Here is a 22,847-nt window from a genome sequence, read left to right on the forward strand (position 1 = left end):
AAAATGTATCTGTAAAAGCTATTTTTCACCAGAGCAAATGACATCTCCACACTTGGCATAAGGATTTTTATTGGACTGTCAACAGTCAAAAATAAAACAATTGAAGCTTCACTTCAGTATGAAGCCAGTTTGTCCACATCACATGTGTACATGTATTTCCAATACAGGGCTAACTAACTTATCACATTCCATAATGTTTTGTAGTGAAGTTACCCCTAGACGCTGATCTTGGGTCAGTTTTGCGTTCTCCCTCTGGTTACGTAGAGGATTGGGGGACGGGAAGCTGATGCTAGATTTGTATCAAGGGGGAAACTTCACCCCGGAGCCATAACCGGTAGAGTTCCAAGTTAATTATGTCTGGGGCCTGGAGTTTTACCTGGTTGCTTAGTCAGTGGGAAAACTCCATACCCTGATTGTGTCCAGTATACCTTACAGTGGACAGAGTCTGCTGGGCTGGACATGAGGATACCAACTCAATGTTCCAAGTGAGAGAAAGACAGAGGGAAGAAAGGAGAGTAGGAAGGAATCGCTCCATAATCACTCCATCTTGTCAGTCTGTTCCAGGTCATGGGAGTAACAGCATTTTTCACCATGTGTGCATTTACCCTGGAGAGAGAAAGAGGTGGAGAGAGATGGGGGCAGACAACGAGAGAGGAAGAGAGAAAAAGTTAAATGCATTGTTATGCAAATCATTGTTATGCTTTCTATGGAAAATAATGAATTAGGTGGAAGGTGTGTTCCACGACGCGGAAGTGGAGTGGAACTGACCTTCCACAGCGTTGCATTACTTTCCAGAGAACACCGAGTTGATTATCCCTTATATACCATGGCTATAATTCAACATATTTGCCGGTAGAAATGTGTTCAACATCCACTGAAGTAACTAGCAAGTTAACTAGGTAGCTACAGTAGTTGCCGTGGTAACCAAACAAACCGACTTGCTAGTTTAGCTAACCAAACCATCAGTACGAATTAAACAATACCAATAATGTTTTCAATTCGACTTTTGCTTTAAAAAGCATCTCAAACAAAATATGTAAGAATGAAGTATAGCCATTGAATTCTACCGTGCGGATATACCGTGTTATATAATGCGTTATAGGGAAATAATGCACGCTCTAGAATGCCCTTCAAGCCAATAACGAGTATTTAACAATGCCAGTTTATAAGGTTTATTATTGTGTGGAAAATGTTTCTGTAATAATAGCTGAAGTGTTATGATTCATAATTAATGAGGCACTGTCTGTTGCTGGGGGGATAGTGAGAACACCTTGTTCTCTGGTAGTGTACGGTTACTATGCCGACAGCGTTATTATGAAATGTGGAGAGAAGAACAGAGTGTGCTCACACCCTTCAGAACATTTTACCAAAGAGAAAGCTCCTGTGAAAAATGACTGTGGCTGCCTCTACACAGGCAGCCCAATTCTGATATTTTGGACAAATCACATCAGATCTTTTCACATCAGGTCTTTTTTTAGAGCTGGTCTGATTGGTCAAAATACCAATTAGTGAAAAAGATCAGAATTGGTCTGCCTGTGTAAACACAGCCTATGCCTTTGGTGTTGAGGAAAGTGGTGTAACCACACCTTTCTGATCATCTTGCAGGGAAAGCTCTTAGGCTGCAAATGACTGACAAAAGAGCTGATCTGATTGGTCAAAAGATCAGCAATTGGGCTGCCTTATAATTCTACTCTGCCTATATGGCTATTATGGGGTGTTGAGAGAATAAGTGTCTCCCTGTACCTTTCTGAACCTCTTGCAGGGGAAGCTCTTGAGCTGGGTGGCGTCTGTAATCTGGTTCTTTCTCTTGTTCTGACCCTGTTTCCTCCTGTCCTCCAGGTCTGATGAGATACCTCCACCACTAGGAGAGAGAGGGCCAGAGAGGAAAGCGAGAGAGAGAATATAGGGAAGAGAGAGTGAGAGGCAGGTGGAGAGATACAGACAGCAAGAAGAAACAATGGCGGGGGGGGGGGGGGGGGGATTTAAACCAATACTGTATAAATATTCCTTTGGCAAACTTCATGTTGAGATCATCATTAATAAGTGTCTGAGGGTCCATACCCAGCCTTGGCGCAGACCTTGGGCACCCAGCTGGCCTGAGGTTTAGGGTTAGGGACGGGGTTAGTATTAATAAGTGTGTCCTACCCAGCCTTGGCGCGGGCCTTGGGCCCCCAGAATGGCTCAGGGTTCTCCTGGAAGCGGGTGAGGTGGCGACGACGGGACTGGGGATTGGCATCCTCCCTCACATCAAAACACGCCTGTAGACTAGAGAGAGACAGAGAGAGAGAAGGGGAGGGGGAGAGAGAGAGGGAGGGCATGATGGCTTTTCAGTGCTTGTTTTCAATACACATACCTTTCCCTAATATCCATCATCATCATCTTATTCATCAATACATGAGATCATCACTACATTTATACCATCTCTTCTATGTTAGATTGTTTTGGTGTAGTCATCTGTGTTCCATGTTCAGTGGGTATGGTTCAGTCCCAGACTTACATGGGTTCAGTATTGAGGATTTGGTGAGCAGGGCTGCTCTCTGACAGTCTGTCTCTCTTCACTGGATTGGACTTCTCCTGCAGGATACAAGATAACAACCACCTACGGTCAAAATAGCCATTTTAATGTTAAACTGACATTTTGAGTAATCCAAAAATGTTCAGCTGTATTGGGACTTGGACTTTGAGTTTCATCCCGTATTGAAATGGTTCCCTTGGTGCACTGTGTCTTACCCAGCATCGCATGACGTCCCAGAGGACCCTGGGAGGAGCGTCCGTCTTTAGAGCATTCTTACAGGCATGAGACAAAGACACCCTGTGGCCCGCATGAAGCAGAGCAGACCTGGAGGGAGAGTAAAAGGAGAGAGAGAGAGATAGAGATGGTGGGTTAAAGGAGAGAGAGGGGGGAGAGGGAGCAAGAGAGAGGGTGAGTTAAAGGAGAGAGAGAAGAGGGAGAAAGAGAGAAGAGGGGGAGAGAGAGTGAGTTGTATTTTCTGTAATCAGACAAGTCAGTCTTATTTGAGAAGGAGAGTAGGTCTTACCGGAATTGGAGTAGAGGGGGAGTGCTGCAGTGTACAGTGCTGCTCAGGTTGTCCACTGTATAGTATAGAGGCACATCCTCCAGCTCCTGGACACACACACAGACAAAAGTTAGTCTGGACATTACACCTGGCTCATCTTAGGCACAGATCTAGGATCAGCTTACCCTTTCTCCCAATCCTACCATTAAGAGTGAGAACCCCAAACTAACCTTAGATCATGTGTCAATGGGAGAATCTCAACTGCGTACTCTCCTCTTTCTCAAAACCCATTGGAGGAGAAGGTCAGAGGTGAGGGACTTCTGGCTTTCTCATCCAATGGGTTTTGAGGAGGCGGCGAGGAGTATGCAGAAAAGGCCCCCCATGTCTTATTCCATGTAATAGTATAAAGTGTATTTCAGACTGCGTCTTGTTGACCTTTGACCCCTAACCTCTCACCTCTGTGACCATGCTGAGCATGCCCTCTATGCGTCGGGCGGTTCCAAAGCGGGACGGGTTCCCAGACACGGCAGATAGAACCTTCTGAACAAAGCTCACATCATGGAGGGCCTCACCCCAGATAGGACCACCCAGCTAGAGGAGAGGAGAGGAGGGAGGGAGGGAGGGAGGGAGAGAGGGAGAGAGAGACGGTGTCTGAGAGAGAATGTGTGAGAAAGTAAGAGACAATGTGTGCATTTGAGAGAGTCTGTGTGTGTGTGCGCGCGCGCTCACCTGGTGTCTGTGTCCACAGTGTTCACATTCTGCTCCGACCGGCGGTCCAGTGGCTGCAGAGTACTTTATACTGAAACACACACACACACACACACACACACACACACAGAGAGACAGACAGACATTAACACACAATTTCCCCAACTCCACATGAATAATCCATATAGAGAAATTATGTCTTACTGTTTTCCCTGAGTCGTCCTCTTGCCCAGTCGTTGTAAGTGGAAGGATCCACAGCCTACACAGTTATACACCAACGCTTGTTTACTGAAACAGGAATACAACAACAACAATCAACACTCGTCATTACAGGTCCAATGTCATATCTTCAGAATAACAACTTTCAAGTCTGTTATGAAGACTTTATGTCTAGATAAAGTATTGTGTTACGGTGTGTGTCCATACCTTGCTGAGTTTTTGACCATGGCCTGTCCAGTGTGTACCCTGACAAACACTCGTATGTAGAAGTCCACACTGACACAGAGCAGGGGGTGGATGTAACGCTGGTACACACCAGCTCTCTGGTCCAGACTATGCAGGATGATCCGCAGAGCCTGGGGGAGGAGAGAGAGAAGAGGGGGGTGGTGAAGGAGAGAGAGAAGAGGGGGGTGGTGAAGGAGAGAGAGAAGAGGGGGGTGGTGATGGAGAGAGAGAAGGATAGAGAGTTATGAGACAAGCTACACAGCAGGGACTAAACTCACAAAAACTTATATTCTAAATGTATTCACACAATTTCCCTAATTTCCCTTCTACAACACGCATGTAATTTTCCAACAAGGTTTTTCTTGCATTCCGTTTTAGTTGAAAATACACGTTGCTTGAATACAGTTTAGCCCAGTGTTCCTAACCATCTCATGGCAGTACTTGGCTTTGATGGAGACAGAGCCGTATTTGCTGTAGCAGGTCTCCCCACTGTTACCAGCCATCACAGCCATGTCAGTACACGTCACACACAACAGACCTGGGGGAGGGAGAGAGAGAGAAAATAAAACATTTTTAGTAAAACCACACCTGAAAATGCACTCAATGTAGCTGTTGCTGAAACTTAAATATGTTCAGTTAAGCAGAGAGAAAAGGATAGCTGACATATCTACTGACCTCCTTCACCGACGGCCTGCACGGCTGCATCCAGGAAAGGGGCGGGGCTTCCGTAGGGGTCCAGGTCTATGACATCATAGCGTTCCTTCTTCCCCCGCATCTCATACATCAGCATGCTGGAGGAAAGAGAGAGAGAGGAATTAACATGACGGGTGAAGAGAAAGTGTGTAGGAGAAAGAGGTGGATCGAAAGAGGTAAAGATGGAGAGATTGAATAACAGGGAGAAAGAAGAAAAGATAAATGGAGAATGATAGAAGATTGTCTGAGCGAGCTAAGCACAGATAAACCCAGAAAGAAAAAATAAGAAAGAGCGAAGGAGAAGAGAAAGAGTGACTAGCTAAACTCAGAAAAAGAGAAGAAAAGATAGAGAGAGAGACCAACCTGGCGTCTCTCTGGCTGGCCTGCAGTAGGTGTGTGACCCCATTGTGCTGGGCATTGCGGGCGATGAGGGCAGCAGCCTTGGCTGAGAAGTCGTTAGCCGTGACGCTACGTAGACCAGGCACCTCCAGAGCAAACCTCACAGAGCGTAGGCCAGACGCTGCCAGACCCTCCAACACACGTAAACCATTCTGGATGGAGGAGAGGAGAATGGTAGGGTTAGAACACCAACACACAGGCAGACCACTGTGGACAGGGGAGAGGAGAATGGTAGGGTTAGAACATGAATGCATGCATACACACATACTTTTCCATACCTCACAGCGCTCCCCCACTGAAGCAGTTACGACCGGCTCCTCTCCTCCTTTCTCCCCTGTCTGCATTTCTGTCTCCTCTTTCTTCTCGTCAGCTAGGTTGACCACCACCCTCTCCTTCTCCCCTGGCACTACCACTTTCACCCCCCTCCGGGCCATCTGCTCCCGGGCAAACTCTGTAACCACCGCACACCTGGAAAGAAGGGGGGCAAGATGGAGACGTGAGACAGATGAAACGGGTATACCTGTGATGAACAACCAGCTAGCTACCATCGCCTGAGCCATATATTAATTTATCTATACTGAACTAAAAAATAAACACAACATGTAAAGTGTTGGTCCCATGTTTCATGAGCTGAAATAAAAGATCCCAGAAATGGTTTGAATCCAGGCTCTGTCGCGACCGGGAGACCCATGGGGCGGCGCACAATTGGCCCAGGGTAAGGGAGGGAATGGCCGGCAGGGATGTAGCTCAGTTGGTAGAGCATGGCATTTGCAGCGCCAGGGTTGTGGGTTCGATTCCAGTATGAAAAAAATATATACATGTATGCACTCACTAACTGTAAGTCGCTCTGGATAAGAGCGTCTGCTAAATGACTAAAATGTAAATGTACATCCCTCTTACATCATTTGCCAAGATAATCCATCCACCTGACAGGTGTAGCATATCAAGAAGCTGATTAAACGGCACAGGTGCACCGTGTGCTGGGGACAATAAAAGGCCACTAAAATGTGAAGTTTTGTCACAACACAATGACACAGTTTGAGGGAGTGTGCAATTGGGTGCGATTGGCATGCTGACTGCAGGAATGTCCACCAGAACTGTTGCCAGATAATTCTATGTTAATTTCTCTATCATAAGCCACCTCCAACGTTGTTTTAGAGAATTTGGCGGTACGTCCAACAGGCCTCACAACCGCAGACCAAGTGTAACCACGCCAGCCCAGGACCTCCACATCCGGCTTCTTCACCTGCGGGATCGTCAGACCAGCCAGCCAGACAGCTGATGAAGCTGTGGGTTTGTACAACCGAATAATTTCTGCACAAACTGTCAGAAACCGTATCAGGGAAGCTCATCTGCGTGCTCGTCGTCCTCACCAGGGCCTTGACCTGACTGCAGTTCGTAACCGACTCCAGTGGGCAAATGCTCACCTTCGATGGTCACTGGCACGCTGGAGAAGTGTGCTCTTCACGGATGAATCCTGGTTTCAACTGTACCGGGCAGATGGCAGACGTATGGCGTCGTGTAGGCGGGAAGTTTGCTGATGTCAACGTTGTGAACAGAGTGCCCCATGGTGGCGGTGGGGTTATGGTATGGGCAGGCATAGGCTACGGACAACGAACACAATTGCATTTTATCAATTTGAATGCACAGAGATACCGTGACGAGATCCTGAGGCCCATTGTCGTGCCATTAATTCGCCGCCATCACCTCATGTTTCAGCATGTTAATGCACTGCCCCCATGTCGCAAGGATCTGTACACAATTCCTGGAAGCTGAAAATGTCCCAGTTCTTCCATGGTCTGCATAGTCACCAGACATGTCACCCATTGAGCATGTTTGGGATGCTCTGGATTGACGTGTACGACAGCGTGTTCCAGTTCCCACCAATATTCAGCAACTTCGCACAGCCATTGAAGAGGAGTAGGACAACATTCCACAGGCCACAATCAACAGCCTGATCAACTCTATGTGAAGGAGATGTGTCGCGCTGCATGAGGCAAATGGTGGTCATACCAGATAATTACTGGTTTTCTGATCCATGCCCCTACCATTTTTTAAAGGTATCTGTGACCAACAGATGTATATATGTATTCCCAGTCATGTGAAATCCATAGATTAGGGCCTAATGAATTAATTTAAATTGACTGATTTCCTTATATGAACTGGTACCCAGTAAAATCTTTGAAGTTGTTGCATTGATATTTTTGTTCACTGTAAATATGGCTCAAGCCCATAGCTCTACTTTTTTCACAGATTGAGCTCTACATAAGCCATGTTGAATGCAGTTTCTTCAACTGAAGGTTAACAGACCCATAGGATAATATCCAAATTGCAATGTATGCAAATTTCCCACAATATGTCCAGTCATAAGGTGTATGTCGGAAATCCAGCATTGAGCTGAACTTTGGGCCAGCTAAGGGATAAAGGACCATTAGGGGTGTATTCGTAAGTGCACACCAAAGCAAACTGTATGAGAGTTTCTATTGGACAAATTCAGGTAGGTTCCTCTCCGTTTCGTTCCGTTTGCTTCCTAGTGAATACACCCCATCAGTCAAACTCACGTCAGATCTCTGTTGAACTCCTGCACAGGGTTGTAGAACACCTCGTTGGCACTGGGAAACAAGATGGCCGCCTTGCCCTCCCTGACGACTGTCTCCCCTGGCAACAGCCCCGTTGTCGGGGCCGTCTCCTGGTCAGGTGTTGAGGCAGCTGGAGTTGGGTTCAAGCCCTCCATAGGAGCTCCAGAGGTTGGGGGCTGAGGCTTTGTGTCTACCCCAGACAGGGTGGTGTTAACTTTGGGATCCTGAGGGGCCCTGAGGGGCTCCATGGTTCTCAGTCCCCTGTAAGCAACACTGCCAACTGTCCTTATAATCCTCTGGTGGGTGAAGGGTACAGGTAAGAGGAGGAGTAGCCGAGCAGTGCTGATCAGCATAGGGCACTTCTCAGTCCTGGAAGAAACAACAACATTGTGTTATAATGGTCACAGTGGTCACACATAGCCCTTGATCATGACTCTCAGTTCCATTACACATAAGAGTCATTGGGTAAAGATGTCTACTGTACGGGGAGTTTTGTTAAGAGACCAGGTGCTGGGTCTGAAAATGAACATGCATCGCTTGCGGTACGGTTTTGGAAGCATAAGGACCTTATCTTTCATTACAGCAAGATTATTTATTTTTTTAAACAAAAAGTTCAATTAATACACACCTTTATAGGGTTAGGGTTCCCACACGGCCATATCTCCATGTTACATCGCGTCTTTACTGAAGACAGACGAAAGACTGAGGGACCACCTGTGCTAATTAGCTATATAGCATGCTCCGAACACCTGTTTAACTAAAGGCCGCCAGAAACTTGTTGTCACTGAAAAATACTGTCAGCTGCAACTGTGATAAAGCGGTACAGTAAGTGTATATTTTGCATGTGTTTAATTATTTTGATGTGATATGAAAGTAATGGGTTTTTGTTTCTTGCAATTGAGAATCGACTAACGCTTAGATGGAGTATTTGGCTGTTTTGGCTGCCAGAGCCAGTATACCTCTGAAAATAACATAGGTCCTTGGACATCAAGGAGCAAAGTTAGAGTACATATTGGGCTAGGTTACACAGTGCTGTTGGTAAAACATATATTGGTTAGACTTAGGGCTCTTCCTCCACAGTTTAGACTAGAGCATGAACTGACAACACACACAGATAAGATGAGCTTTTGGACAAAGACTGTTAGCTAAACCATGGCTTGATCTATAACGTCACTGATCATGCCTGAGCTGAAGTCAGAGAAGATTGCTAAGCTAGCAAGCTACGTAAACCAGGGCGCACCCCCTTCAAAGTAGTCAGTGGTTGTTTTGGGTTAGAAAAAAACACACCAGTTAACTATCATTAACATTCACACCATAAAAGTTATGATAAAACACTTGTGACTTTGACATGCTGACATCGGCTAAGTTCAAAATGCTAGCTAACTGACTGCATTGAAATGATCCGAAGCGCTAACTAGCTAGCTACGGGTAGTTAGCAATCAAGTAAGATAAAAAACGATTACCTTATCTGCGGCGCCCTTTCCCAAATTGACACAACTTAAAATATAGCTGTATTTTATGATTTGGGATATTTACTGTATGACAACGGTAATAACGCACTAGCTATTTGTTACAAAACTCAAGTTGGATGAGTTGGCTCGCTAGCACATGGACGCAGACATGCATGGACCACAACTACAGAAGCCCGCGGAACCAAACAGAAAAAGATAAAACGCGTTTCGAATGAGAGAAGAGAATGCATATAGAGTACCACGGTATGAGTCATAATACCCATAAAACCTGGCGGTCAAACAGGGAAATGGTTCCAATTTTCCATCAGTCATTTTCCCAGTTTTTTTTAAAGAAACACTTAAAATAAGGGGGGTGTTTCGTGTAGGCATGATGTTTTGATAACTGTGGAAATCTCTTTAGGACAAGGTCACTTATCAATTTATTTGCCTGTATTTACCCCCCCAAAATGAAATGCTAATTGGCTGCTAATAAAGAACTACAAATGCCATGTTGATCTGGACTAGACTGCCGAATCGAGGCAAAGGTAACAATCTCTGGATTAACTATCTAATGTTAGCTAAATGTAGTAATGAATAAATTGGCAACATTTCTTTAAATTGACAATTCTGTGAACTGTCTTGTGCAAGTTTTAAATTGACACAATACCTGTTAGCAAAGGTGTCCCCGAGTGCCACTAGAGATCCTGGTTCGAATCCAGGCTCTGTCGTAGCCGGCCGCAACCGGGAGACCCATGGGGCGGCGCACAATTGGCCCAGCATCGTCCAGGGTAGGGGATGGAATGGCCGGCAGGGATGTAGCTCAGTTGGTAGAGCATGGTGTTTGCAACGGCAGGGTTGTGGGTTCGATTCCCACGGGGGCCAGTATGAAAAATTAAAAAATAATGTATGCACTCATTAACTGTAAGTCGCTCTGGATAAGAGCGTCTGCTAAATGACTAAAATGTAAATGTGTCAGCTAGAGATGACATGCAGGAGCTTGCAGGGATTTGTAGTCTTTCATGATGTCTACTTTGATGCTAATTAGCATTTTTGAATCTGAGAGTAAATGGAAACAAATATATAGATAAGTCACCTTGTCCGAGACAGGTTTTACATGGTTATCAAAACGTCACGACAGGGTAAGCCTACACAAAACACAGCCCTTATTTTTAGTGTTTCTAAAATCCCCTATGGGAAAAATGAATGGTGGAAAAACGATTGGAACCTTTTCCCTGTTTGACCGCTAGGTTTTATGGGTATTATGACATCCCCACTGTGCTGCTCTAAAGAGATCCTAATTACTAATTATTTGAGAGAATTTCCGTAACTGGGTCATATTCATTTGGCACTAAATGGACTGAAACAGGGAGGAACTATCTGAGCTTTTCGTGTTCCGTTGCAAAACGTTTTACTAAGGTGTATTGTAATGAACATGCCTTGTGTAATATAAAGACACATAGGACAGAGCGGTCATTCATCCGGCGATTGGCCTACTTTCCATGCCTTGAATGTGCGAAATGGAATGAAAAGTTACACAAAAAGCCTTAATTTGATAGGCCTAAATGTGATGCTGTAGATACAATTTGAAGTGTTTTAATGTTTTTTAAACTATGTTTCCATTGCAGTCAAATGAGGGGCATATGATAGGACTAGGAGCCAAGAAGCAATGCAATGTTGGAGATGGGAGTTCCCTATTCGTTTGACAGATCCCTCTTCTTTCTTCACACGTTTTCATTTCTGGCACTGTATGCAGCAGCATGTACGTGATAATTATCATTGCCATCATGATTTCAAGTGATACCCTGAACGCGTCAGGGCTAAAGCATTTACGATACGTATGACTAAAGAGAATTATGAATTGTTATGAAATTATTAATAATCATTATTTAATATCTAAAGCGGGAGGTGGCGCTCGTCTAACAACAGTTATGGCCATGATGAAGAAAGATGCATTTTGACAGTAAGAAAGAACTGTATCTAGGCAGCTCTATAGCTTTTCCCATTGCTTCAATGCAGTTCGTAGTTTGTATTCTATGCGCGTACTATAGACGCCTAGGGGCTCACCTGAGAAGGTCTAGACATACGAAAATAGCACTTTTAGCACCGCAGCGAGCTCTCACTCAAACCGGGGAGGAGATTTAACCGTTACCGGCAGCTTCCTGTCGATCTCCACTCTGAATCACCGGTCAACTGGGCTGTCTGGACAAGAGGGAGTCCCACAGGTATGGGAGAGACGGAAAATACCGGGTGCGTGTGTGTGATTTGAATTGGACAATTGGCGGAGACAGACAGGGGCAGCCAGGTTGGTTGGGGACGCTGTATGTCTGAGAGATCGGTTAGCTCTGCGATCTTTTCTTCCACCCCTGGCGCGATCTTTTCTTCCACCCCTGGGTGTACGTCGTACGGTTTTGGGCTTCCTCGATAGCTCTGCGCTCTGCTTTTCCACCTGTGCTGTGCTCACTCACAATGAATGGCTGCCTGTAGCGAGCGAGAGGGAGAGAACCGAACGCTTCTGCGCTATTCCTCCATTGAAACAGTTTCCAAAGGATTATAGCGAGGGGGTGAGTTTTACCAGGATTCACCCCGGTTTACCAGGGTCAGAGAGGAACGCGAAGTCGGTGAGGTGGTTACGGCGGCTAGCCGTGGTGAAGTGGTTCTTCTTCGAGGAGGAATTGAGAGCGGTTCGGTGTGAGTTTTTGGGGGGAGTGGGCGGGTTTGTTAGCTATTGTTTTTGGGAAGGTGTGGAGGGGGGATGGGCTGAGTAGGAACACCGAACAGCAGCGCCAACAAAACTTTAACCGCTTTAGTGGCTATATAACTACGGTCTATGTTTCACACTCACACTGCCTGCCATCACCGCGGGTTGCCTAGCCTGCCTTTCCTCGGTGAGTTCACGGCAATCCGCTCTCTCTCGCTCTTTATTCCTCAACTTTTGAAACGCGGCGGGGTTTTACCTGGATGTTTCGTTGACGAAAACGACATTTTCCCAGTAGAATGAGTCTACTCCTAACATAAATGGTTAATTCGATTGGGGGTTGATGCACATCTCGTGTTGTCGTTAACTGGTTAAATTGGTGTGTTGTCTAGCAGGAACTCGTAGGCTATATCCCTGCTGGCTGCATGCATGCATGGGTCAGTCTCACTCGCCCCCAGTTGCTCGCCTAGGTTTGTCCCGGATTGACCTGTTGAGTGTCGACCGGGACCCCCCCCCCCCCCCCTTTACCCCCCTGGCTACCTCCCCAAAATAACTACAGAAAATATTAAATCGGGTTTTTACTAAACGAAACTTTCATTGGCTGATCCATTGTTTCGGGCGACAAATAATTAATTTGGGTGATAACTCAGCTAGCGGCGGGCTACATCATGCGATGGGCTAACCCAAAATAAAAAAAAGTACAGTGTATCCCGAGTAGTTAGCCTAGGCCCAAGGAGGTAACTCTAACCGACAGTACTGGCACAGTGGGGGGCGAGAGCTGCGGGTGATGCGAACTCCTGAATATTTTATTTGTTCTACTATTTTTGTGACGGAATTCGTGCGGTTGTCTTTTAGCTAGTTTGATAGAGCAGATGAAGCGCTGCATCGACATAAACAGAGAGAGAGAGAACCGGTGATATTCTTTTTTGTTATCCAACCGTCCGCTCTTTCCGTCGCCCCCCGGCCCGTGCCAGCCCGAGCGCTCCGAATCTCACGGGGCAAAGATACTGGCACACAACGGGGCACGGATAGCTCTCTCTGGCCACTCCGGCTGGCTGTTCTACCGCTGTTCAGGCCTCTAGTCTTCCCTTGGCGGGCACCGGCGAGACTCTCCCGCTAACCTTCCATGTGAGATTGAGCTATTAATGATTAATTGATGTACAGTATATTCCGTTTTAAAGTTAATATTATTCGTGCTCTTGGGAGGCTTGCTACATAATGTAGCCACATGCCGCTGATGCAAAGTAGATTACTTCATTATTTACTCTTTAAAGCAAATGTTTTCAAGTAAATAAGCAAATGCTTTTACTTGACAGTGTTCAATTGATGCCTTGGGCGTTCAAGAATTTGACATTTAATTTGGTTAACATCAAATTAGCATTAGCTTTTAGCTTTGCTACTTGCTAACTGTGGCTACCTTTTCACCTCCCAAACCAGGAAATTGAATATCATAGTATTTGATTTTGTATATGTACATATGTACATAGTATCATTTTTTTTATATAAAACATTTATAAAAAAACATATTTTTACATTTGTATGCGATTATATTGCTGAATGTGCGCTTATTCATTGATCTCATAGGCTTGTATAAAATAAAATAAGGTGGCATCAGAAAAAAAATAACATTTAGTTTCTTAACCTGTAATATAATCCTCCCGACTAATCGTTTTGTGGTGGTGTGTTGTCATATAATGTTACGGCTAGGGGGGGTTAGAGGTTTAATAAAGTATAAATATATGTTTGAATAAAGTAAAACTTCAATTCAGCTGGCATCAGCAAAAAATATGGAATTTCATTCAGATTATGTAATATTATTGGCCCTGACATAATCCTGACATAAACATTGTGTGGTGGTGACGTGTGGCCATATGTTACGTGTAGGTAGGGGGTTAGAGGTCAAATCAGTTAAATGAACTGCCTTTATGTGTTTTTGGATGTTGTGTCCCCAGAGGAAATGGAACCTAACGTGATGATGGATTTAGGTGGTCGTTCTGATTGGTTCTACTCTGCATTCCTCCAATCAAAATGAAGCAATATGTTCTCAGGTTGATGATAAGGAAATGTACTAGGCTAAATATTAAGTTTAACCTGTTTTAATTCTTAGTTGTGAGAATAATTATTGAAAAGTAAAAACTGTACTCTCTTATCTTGTGCAGTGGCAGTAGGCAAATTGTGATGCATTCTTTCTCTCTATATAGTTTTAATGGAGAAATACATGTATATTAACTTACATAGATACAAATGTGTATGGGAAGAGCAATACCATATATCTTAATTAGCCAAGGTCCTAGGAAATCAAAAACATTTGTTTGTTTTAGGCTATTACATAGGCTATTTTCCTTCAGTTGGCACTTGAGCAGCGGTCTTTAAGGACAACATATAGGTCCATTCATTGTTTAATCTTATGAGTGTTAATGAAATTAGCTTTGCTTGACATACACCTTGTTATTAAATAGGCCTTATCCCCATCGTAGTGTTTCTTATTAGCCAAGTGGCTCATGGTTCATGGCCTTTCCGTTGATTCCCAGTCACATGTGGTTCATTACACAGTTAGTGCTCTAAAAATAATCAAAATTAAAAGGCATCATGGTATCTTATGTGCCAGTCAATTAAAGTTCTGTCAGTCTTCTTCAATGCAAAGTCTTCAAAAATAATGGACAACTTTTAAGGGTTCTTTGTGGAGAGGCAAGTTTGCAGCCATTCTTTCTACTTGTGATCAGACACATCAAGGCTGGATGGCAACAAACCAAACAAAACCAAATAATTATGTAATGGAGTTCTGCTACCTTATCTTTTCTCTTGTCTCATTCAAAAACAAAACAATGAGGTAGGACGAAAGCCAGCTACCCACCGCAGAATTGGAAAATGTTGATTTGAAATTAATAAGACAAGGAACTTAATTGACTATTTTAAAAAGGAGCTCTCTTTCTATCACTCTTTATTAAGTGTATTAGTCATCACTCTGTCCCCTCCCATCACTCTCCTTATTTAAATCCCAGTCTCCCTTTTTCCCTCTCTGCCCCCCTCCCCGCCTCTCCAGTAAACAACAACAAACAGGAAGTGATTCATGACATATACCTTACATGACATAGGCCTATATAACAATTTCTCTCCCTGCTATAGGACCCAGTGTTGCTGGGCTAGAGCGTTATGGCTCAGACGCTACAGATGACGATCCCTAACTTTGTAGCCTACATGACATTGCCTAATATACCACACATAACATAGTCATGACATGACATACCCATGACATAGACCTAATATACAGTTTATCTCCCTGTTATAGACCCGGGTGGTGCTGGGCTAGAGCGTTATGGCTCAGACGCTACAGATGGCGATCCCTAACTTTGGCAACAACGTCTTGGAGTGTCTCAACGAGCAGAGGCTTCAGGGGCTCTACTGCGATGTCTCTGTGGTTGTCAAGGGACACGCCTTCAAGGTAGGAGTTGATAAATATCAATGTTTTTTGTAGTAAACTGAACCTATTTATTTATTTATTTACCACATTGACATGACTTCAAGCTAGGGCGACGGCTGAACTAAAACACAGTTAACTGTTAGGCTAGAATGATCTGATAATGCCTGAATCAGGACTGAATCAACAGTTATATATTTTGATTAGGGTACCTGGTTAAATATTCTCTGGTTGTACCTCAATGTTGTTTAAAAACAAGCCTGTGTACGGTATATGTATTCATCCCTTCCTCTCTCCATCCCTCCCCAGGCGCACCGGGCGGTCCTGGCAGCCAGTAGCTCCTACTTCCGGGACCTGTTCAACGCTGGAGGGAAGAGCAGTGTGGTGGAGCTACCCCCAGCCGTCCAGCCCCAGAGCTTCCAACAGATCCTAGCCTTCTGTTACACGGGCCGCCTCAGCATGAACGTGGGGGACCAGTTCCTCCTCATGTACACTGCAGGCTTCCTGCAGATCCAGCAGATCATGGAGAAGGGCACAGAGTTCTTCCTTAAGGTATCTAGTGTAACCGTAGCAACCTGTTTGTGGCTGTCTTGCCAACTCCTATGATCACCATAGGTAGATGTTGGTAGATAATTGGACTGCAATATGGACAGCAACTGACAGCACAAGTCGATTGTTTCGTTAGGCCAGGGGTCGGCAACAGGTGGTTTCTTTTGGCCCCCCAAGTTTTTAGTAAATATACATATATATATTTTAGGATTTTTGTTTTTGGTATAAAAAAAAGAGACTAAAATCACTCGGAATTCAGCTAAACATTTGTTTAATTTAGGAAATCTGTTCCCAAGTATTCCTACACAAAAAAAAGAGACGTGATCATGTCTCAATGTAATCAAGGTATGAAATTATTGTTATTTTTAAATACAATCTCTTTTTGGGCTTAGCTGTGGTTAATTTGCACTGTACAAATTATTATAATAATTTTCCGGCCCCCCAACCGTTCGCTCCGATAAAAATCGTCCCGCGGCTGAATCTAGTTGCCTACCCCTGCATTAGGCTAACAAAGGTTCTCCTTGTCAAAGCTTTCCAGTTTCCACTTTACATAGTCTTAAATATTTACATATTTTTCACAGATTTATTTACCTGTTCATTTGCATATTCTCCCTCCAGGTCTCCTCCCCTAGCTGTGACTCCCAGGGTCTTCACGCAGAAGAGACTCCGCCCTCAGAGCCCCAGAGCCCTGTCACTCAAACCACAGGGGGAGGGGCAGGGGTGGTTTCGACGGCAGCGTGTAGGCCCGCCTCCTGCCTGACACCCCTCCTGCTGGTGTCGAGGGTGAAGACTGAGCAGAGCGTGACTACGCCACAACCCACGCCACAGCCACAGCAGGTGAGTTGGCAAAGAAGATACATGTTATTTGTTATAGTGAAGGAATGAAATAGAAATGAAATGGTCGTTATTATAAAACACAATGTGTTCTCAATGACTTTACTGGTTAAATAAAGGCAACAACAACAAAAAAGTTGTAGATGATATCTGTTATCTGGGAGGGGATGCAATCTTCTTCAGTGGAACATCAGGTCTTTCAAAGAGCAGAGGGGGTATACTACAAAGCAGGATCAATGAGTTAGCCAGCTAACATTTTACATTTTAGTCATTTAGCAGACGCTCTTATCCAGAGCGATTTACAGTTTTAGTGAGTGCATACATTTTTCATACTGGCCCCCCGTGGGAATCGAACCCACAACCCTGGCGTTGCATGCACCATGCTCTACCAACTGAGCTACAGGAGGCCTAACTTGCCTAAATATTCTCAAATAACATATTTTTTGGAAAGATAAGCTTGAAATGGGCATGGTTTAATTGACTGAACAAGTTTAGCTTTCTTAATGAACCAGAAATTCTATAGTTATTTCAGTTTTTTTTAGCAAAGTTAGCTGGCTAAATCATTGATGCTGCTTTGTAGTATACCCCTCTGGTCAAAGGTGGAAGCTGTGAACTTCGTTGTCCCCTGTGCCATGCAAGGAAATACTCAAGCAGAAATACACACGAGTTTGGCCGCCCTCTCACATGATGAACCGATGACAAACTAAATAGATGTTATGTAGCTACTGTCTTCTCTTCTCTTTCGTTCTCAGCAGGAGGCCACGTCCTACTCGGTGGTGTGCAGCCCCGTCGCCAAGCGCCTGTGGGAGGGGGGCAACCGCGGCGACGGGGGAGGGGGGTCGGGAGGAGGAGGGGGGTCCAGGAAAGCCGCCCGCTACTCTTCTTCCTCCGCCTCATCAAACAACTGCAACTCCCAAGATGCAACGGGCAGAAACGTTGTTAACCACAGTAACCATAACAACAACAACAACAACAGTAACCATAACAGCAGCAGCGTGGGGACGCCGGACGGGACGAGTCCGGGGACGCTGAGCATGTACACCAGCGACTCGCCCCTCAGTTACCACGATGACGAGGAGGAAGAGGAAGTGACCGACGACAGCACCGAAGAGCAGTACAGGCAGATCTGTAACATGTACACCATGTACAGTATGCTCAACGTGGGCGCCGCCGCAGGTGAGAGGGAGAGTTGGTGTGTGGAAGGAATCTGGAGGAGCATAGTTATGGGGGGAAAAATCGATACAGTTACATATCGCAATATTATTTTGGGACGATATTAAATCAATATTTGACTCCCAAGTATCGCTAAAAAAAATATATATATATATACTAATAATTTGCTAGGTAGCGTTAGCTAGTGCTAGTCAGCTGTACCTGCACCAAAACTCTGGTGTTTTTCATCCCATAGCTAGGCCTCCATCTCCTTTTTAAATAGTGAGCCAATGTGTTTACAGCACTTTTATTTCCATGACTGATCAAGACTCGTTTTCTCATGGCTCTCTCTTATCTCTCTGCAGCAGACATATGGTGAGCAATATATTTGGAACATCAATTCACAATAAAATCGCAGTATAAAATCGCAATACATATAGAATTGTGAGAATCGCAATGCATATCATATAGGTACCTAAGTATCGTGATAATATCATATCGTGAGGTCCCTGGCAATTCCCAGCCCTAGAGGAGAGGGGGATGAGGAGGGAGGAAGAGTGCATATTGGTGCTTCAGGTAAGAAAAATAGATTGATAGATGTGGGAAGAGATGAGTTGGAGATTACGGAGGGAAGAACTAGGAAGCTGATTGAATCGTGATTTGGAAGAGGATGGGGAATTAGTATGACTCTATGATGCTATCTGTTTTATGTTCTGTGTGTGTGTGTGTGCTTGCTTATGTCTGGACATTAATGCTAGTTGTAGGTATGTCAATATTAATAGAGGCATATTTAAGTGTGAATATCTGTCTTTACATGTACCCTCTCCTCTCTCCCACCCCCGTTGCAGGAGAGTGTGTTAGCTAGGCCTGCATGTCATTATAGCCAGTTGTACACTGAGTGTACAAAACATTAAGAACACCTTCCTAATAATGAGTTGCACCCACCCATAATAGCCTCAATTCGTCGGGGGATGGACTCTACAAGGTGTCGAAAGCGTTCCACAGGGATGCTGGCCCATGTTGACTCCAATGCTTCCCACAGTTGGGTCAAGTTGGCTGGATGTGGATCATTCTTGATACACAAAGCGTTGCAGTTCTTGACACACTCAAACCGGTGCGCCTGGCACCTACCACCATACCCCATTCAAAGGCACTTAAATATTTTGTCTTGCCCATTCACCCTCTGAATGGCACACACACAATCCATGTCTCAAGGCTTAAAAATCCTTCTTTATCCTGTCTCCTCCTCCCCTTCATCTAAACTGAAGTGGATGTAACAAGTGACATCCATAACGGATCATAGCTTTCTGTCATGGAAAGAGCAGGTGTTCCTAATGTTTGGTACACTCTGTATACTGAACAAGAATATAAACGCAACATTCAATAATTTCAAAGATTTTACTCAGTTACAGTTCATAAGCCTCCCGTGTATCTCAGTTGGTCGAGCATGGCGCTTGCAATGCCAGGGTTGTGGGTTTGATTCCCACGGGGGGCCAGTATGAAAAATTTATGCACTCACTAACTGTAAGTCGCTCTGGATAAGAGCGTCTGCTAAATAACTAAAATGTAATAAGAGGAAATCAGTCAATTGAAATAAATAAATTAGGCCCTAATCTATGGATTTCACATGACTGGGAATACAGATATGCATCTGTTGGTCACAGATACCTTAAAAAAAAAAATGGGCCTCAGGATTTCGTCACAGTATTTTTGTGCATTCAAATTTCCAATCAATAAAATGCTATTGTGTTCGTTGTCCGTAGCTTATGCCTGCCCATACTATAACCCCACCGCCACCATGGGGCACTCTGTTCACAAAGTTGAAATCAGCAAACCGCTCGCCCACACAACGCTGTACACATGGTCTGCGGTTGTGAGGCCGGTTGGACGTACTGGCAAATTCTCTAAAACGACATTGGAGGCAGCTGAACATTCAACAGCTCTGGTGGACATTCCTGTATCCAGCATCCCAATTGCACGCTCCCTAAAAACTTGAGACATCTGTGGCATTGTGTTGTGTGACAGAACTGCACATTTTAGTGACCTTTTATTGTCACCAGCACAAGGTGCACCTGTGTAATGATCATGCTGTTTAATCAGCTTCTTGATATGCCACACCTGTCAGGTGGATAGATTATCTTGGTAAAGGAGAAATGCTCACTAACAGGGATGTAAATAAGTTTGCACTAAATTGGAGAGAAATAAGCTTTTTGTGCGTATGGAAAATGTCTGGGATCTTTTATTTCAGCTCATGAAACGTGGGACCAACATTTTACATGTTGCGTTTATATTTTTGTTCAGTGTAGCTGTGTGTATGTTAATGTAGCTGTGTGTATGTTAATGTAGCTGTGTGTATGTTAATGTAGCTGTGTGTATGTTAATGTAGCTGTGTGTATTCATGTTTAACATGTGTCTTCTGTCTGTGCCACCCCAGTAGCAGACAAGCATTATAGCCTGTTGTATGTGTTAATGTAGCCGTGTGTTAATGTAGCCGTGTGTTAATGTAGCCGTGTGTTAATGTAGCCGTGTGTTAATGTAGCCGTGTGTTAATGTAGCCGTGTGTTAATATAGCCGTGTGTTAATGTAGCCGCGTGTTAATGTAGCCGTGTGTTAATGTAGCCGTGTGTATTCATGTGTAATGTGTGCCCTCCTCTCTGTGCCACCCCAGTAGCGAGCGAGCGTGTGGAGTCCCTACCAGAGCACCTCACGGCAGAGACCCGGGGTGGCAGGGGGGTGAGGGTACGCCAGGACCTGGCTTCGCTACCCGCAGAACTCATCACCCAGATAGGTACACACACAGACTTCATTTAGTTTTTAATACTATAGTGGACATTTTCTTTTTCCAAGTAATACTATAGTTGTAATGTGTGTAGACCAAGATACTGTTACTGTAAAAACAACTGCTGTTTATAAATTGTATTGATTGATTTATGAATTGATTTAGCAACCGCTGCCACCTGCAGCTGATGCGAAAAAGGCTTAATACATTTGAATACATTTTGAATGGATTGATTGGTTGGTGTAGGTAACCGGTGCCACCCACGGCTGTACGAGGAGGGTGATCCTGCAGAGAGACTGGAGCTGGTGACAGGTACCTCCGTGTTCATCTCCCGCGCGCAGCTCATGAACTGTCACGTCAGCGCCGGCACGCGCCACAAGGTCCTACTGAGGAGGCTGCTGGCTTCTTTTTTCGACAGGTGAGGGGAGGGTGTGTGTGTTTGAGCGTTGGAAGCGTGTACATTTTGTGCGCTTGCTTTTGTGCAACGGTGCATGCGCTTTAGTCAGTATGATATTGATTTTGTGAAGACATACAGTAAATGATACTGTATATAACTATTCTATCCTCTCTCAGGAGTACTCTAGCTAACAGCTGTGGGACGGGGATCCGCTCTTCTACCAACGACCCCAGCCGCAAGCCCCTGGACAGCAGAGTATTGCACGCCGTCAAGTGTGAGCGTCACACACTCCAGTGCACAGCTTTGCTTTCTCACACACCGAACAAGCCTCACACACTCAGTGCTACACCGTGTTGTAATCATATACCTGTATTTCTTCTCATTACAGTGCATCTATATTGTCTGCCACACCTAACTTTCCCTCTCCTCCCTCAACAGTTTACTGCCAGAACTTTGCCCCGAGCTTCAAGGAGAGCGAGATGAACGCCATCGCAGCTGACATGTGCACTAACGCCCGCCGAGTCGTCAGGAAGTCCTGGATCCCCAAGCTCAAGCTCCTCATGGCCGAGGGTGACGCCTACTCCGCTTTCCTCCAATCAGACGCCGTCAAGATGGAGGCTGACGCCCTGGGGGCGGAGCATGGGTTCGACCCCACCTCCCTGGCAGAAGAGGTGGCAGCGGCCAATAACGATGCGGGACCTTCTTCGGGGGAGGGGTTACAAGGCGTTGTGGGCGGAGACGGCAGCACTTTGTTTTAAAGTGAGTGGGCTTATTGTGATCTTATTGGTCTTTGATCATTGCTCTCGGCGACACTTCCTCCCTCAGTTTTAGTTTTGTTTTTAATGTCACTTTTCCATATCTTAACCTCTTCCCTTAATACTTGGAATTTAATTTTATTATATCCATCTGTTACATCCCTCATTCTCTCTCTGTCTGCCCCGGACCCATGTACATAGTCCCTTCTGGACGGGAGAGAGATGAAGAGATGAAGGAGGGATAGAGGTGCAGAAAGAAAGATGGGGGGGCGGGGGGGGGGGACTTAACCTAGAAATATTCCCTGAACCCCAATGTAGAATATTTTCTTGTTTTAACGTTTGTTTTTGGTTGGCAAAGGTCCTTCCTCCTTTCCATATTGCTGAAACACATTCCCTAGGAGGAGGGGCCTTTTGGGGGTCGAGGTTTAGTGGGGTAGTAATGGCTGGTTTTGGGGTAAGAGGGGTTATGGGGGGGGGGCGGTCTAATAACACTGTTTTGATAATGAATGTATCGGTCGTGAAGCGTTGTCAAGTCACCTGTATGTATTGTCTATGGACAGTAGATTGTAATCGATCGATTGATTGATTATTGTATTCATCAGTTTATATAAAGACTCTGGCAGTCCCACTGAAGGCTATTATATGGGGAGGGGCTTGTTATTTGTGGGGGGGTACGTAAAGGCTTAATGGTTGAAATAGGTATATGTATTCTGTATATTGGCAGGACTTTTGGACCCCCCCCCCCCAACCCTGAAGTTGACCATTTAGGGGGGCTGTTTTCATTTTAATTTGTGACTTCTCATAGTTTTTTTCTCTCCGTGTGTGTATGACCTTTGACTTGTTGCCAAGACTCCCTGAAAAGCAGAGGAGATGTGTTACTGAAAGACTAGTTGAATAGTTAGTGACTGAATGAGGAAGAAGATGCTCTGATCTGGTATGTATGTTGATGATGCAGTATGATTTCCTATATATCTACT

The 22,847-nt window shown here is 44.8% G+C and overlaps 2 protein-coding genes across 4 annotated transcripts; one reads left to right on the forward strand and one right to left on the reverse strand.

The window, feature by feature from the left end:
• Positions 1–52: 52 nt before the first annotated feature.
• On the reverse strand, positions 53–9,499 carry trmt1 (tRNA methyltransferase 1). 3 transcript variants are annotated; one of them, XM_084200344.1, is made up of 17 exons: positions 9,304–9,499; positions 8,469–8,597; positions 7,823–8,209; positions 5,540–5,729; positions 5,226–5,413; positions 4,845–4,960; positions 4,595–4,707; positions 4,152–4,300; positions 3,930–4,013; positions 3,747–3,816; positions 3,474–3,608; positions 3,039–3,124; positions 2,731–2,839; positions 2,498–2,574; positions 2,146–2,265; positions 1,744–1,861; positions 53–606 (listed from the first exon to the last, which is right to left on the reverse strand). In XM_084200344.1, exons 3-17 carry the CDS (start codon positions 8,191–8,193, stop codon positions 538–540), a joined length of 1,995 nt encoding a protein of 664 aa, XP_084056470.1. In that variant the 5' UTR covers positions 8,194–8,209; positions 8,469–8,597; positions 9,304–9,499; the 3' UTR covers positions 53–537. The 3 variants fall into 3 exon arrangements, with proteins under 3 accessions (XP_084056470.1, XP_084056471.1, XP_084056469.1); XM_084200345.1 differs by having other exon boundaries at positions 8,469–8,542; positions 9,304–9,495; XM_084200343.1 differs by lacking the exon at positions 8,469–8,597 and having other exon boundaries at positions 9,304–9,487.
• A 2,275-nt stretch (positions 9,500–11,774) lies between these two features.
• nacc1b (nucleus accumbens associated 1, BEN and BTB (POZ) domain containing b) lies at positions 11,775–22,115 on the forward strand. Its single transcript, XM_084200340.1, has 9 exons — positions 11,775–11,977; positions 15,276–15,428; positions 15,714–15,956; positions 16,572–16,790; positions 17,540–17,963; positions 20,608–20,727; positions 20,965–21,136; positions 21,292–21,389; positions 21,554–22,115. Exons 2-9 carry the CDS (start codon positions 15,303–15,305, stop codon positions 21,871–21,873), a joined length of 1,722 nt encoding a protein of 573 aa, XP_084056466.1. The 5' UTR covers positions 11,775–11,977; positions 15,276–15,302; the 3' UTR covers positions 21,874–22,115.
• Positions 22,116–22,847: the final 732 nt, after the last annotated feature.

Source organism: Coregonus lavaretus, assembly GCF_964263955.1.
Source record: "Coregonus lavaretus genome assembly, contig: HAP1_SCAFFOLD_2239, whole genome shotgun sequence".
In the NCBI taxonomy this organism is placed as follows: domain Eukaryota; kingdom Metazoa; phylum Chordata; class Actinopteri; order Salmoniformes; family Salmonidae; genus Coregonus; species Coregonus lavaretus.

Excerpts from the sequence above, each read along its gene's own strand:
- trmt1 (XM_084200344.1), bottom strand. The coding sequence starts at position 8,193 with ATGCTGATCAGCACTGCTCGGCTACTCCTCCTCTTACCTGTACCCTTC. Across the intron at positions 5,414-5,539 it reads CAGTGGGGGAGCGCTGTGAG|AATGGTTTACGTGTGTTGGA; the intron begins GTATGGAAAAGT and ends TCCTCCATCCAG. Across the intron at positions 607-1,743 it reads CCTGCAAGAGGTTCAGAAAG|GGTAAATGCACACATGGTGA; the intron begins GTACAGGGAGAC and ends TTCTCTCTCCAG.
- nacc1b (XM_084200340.1), top strand. The coding sequence starts at position 15,303 with ATGGCTCAGACGCTACAGATGGCGATCCCTAACTTTGGCAACAACGTC. Across the intron at positions 17,964-20,607 it reads CAACGTGGGCGCCGCCGCAG|TAGCGAGCGAGCGTGTGGAG; the intron begins GTGAGAGGGAGA and ends GTGCCACCCCAG. Across the intron at positions 20,728-20,964 it reads AGAACTCATCACCCAGATAG|GTAACCGGTGCCACCCACGG; the intron begins GTACACACACAG and ends TGGTTGGTGTAG.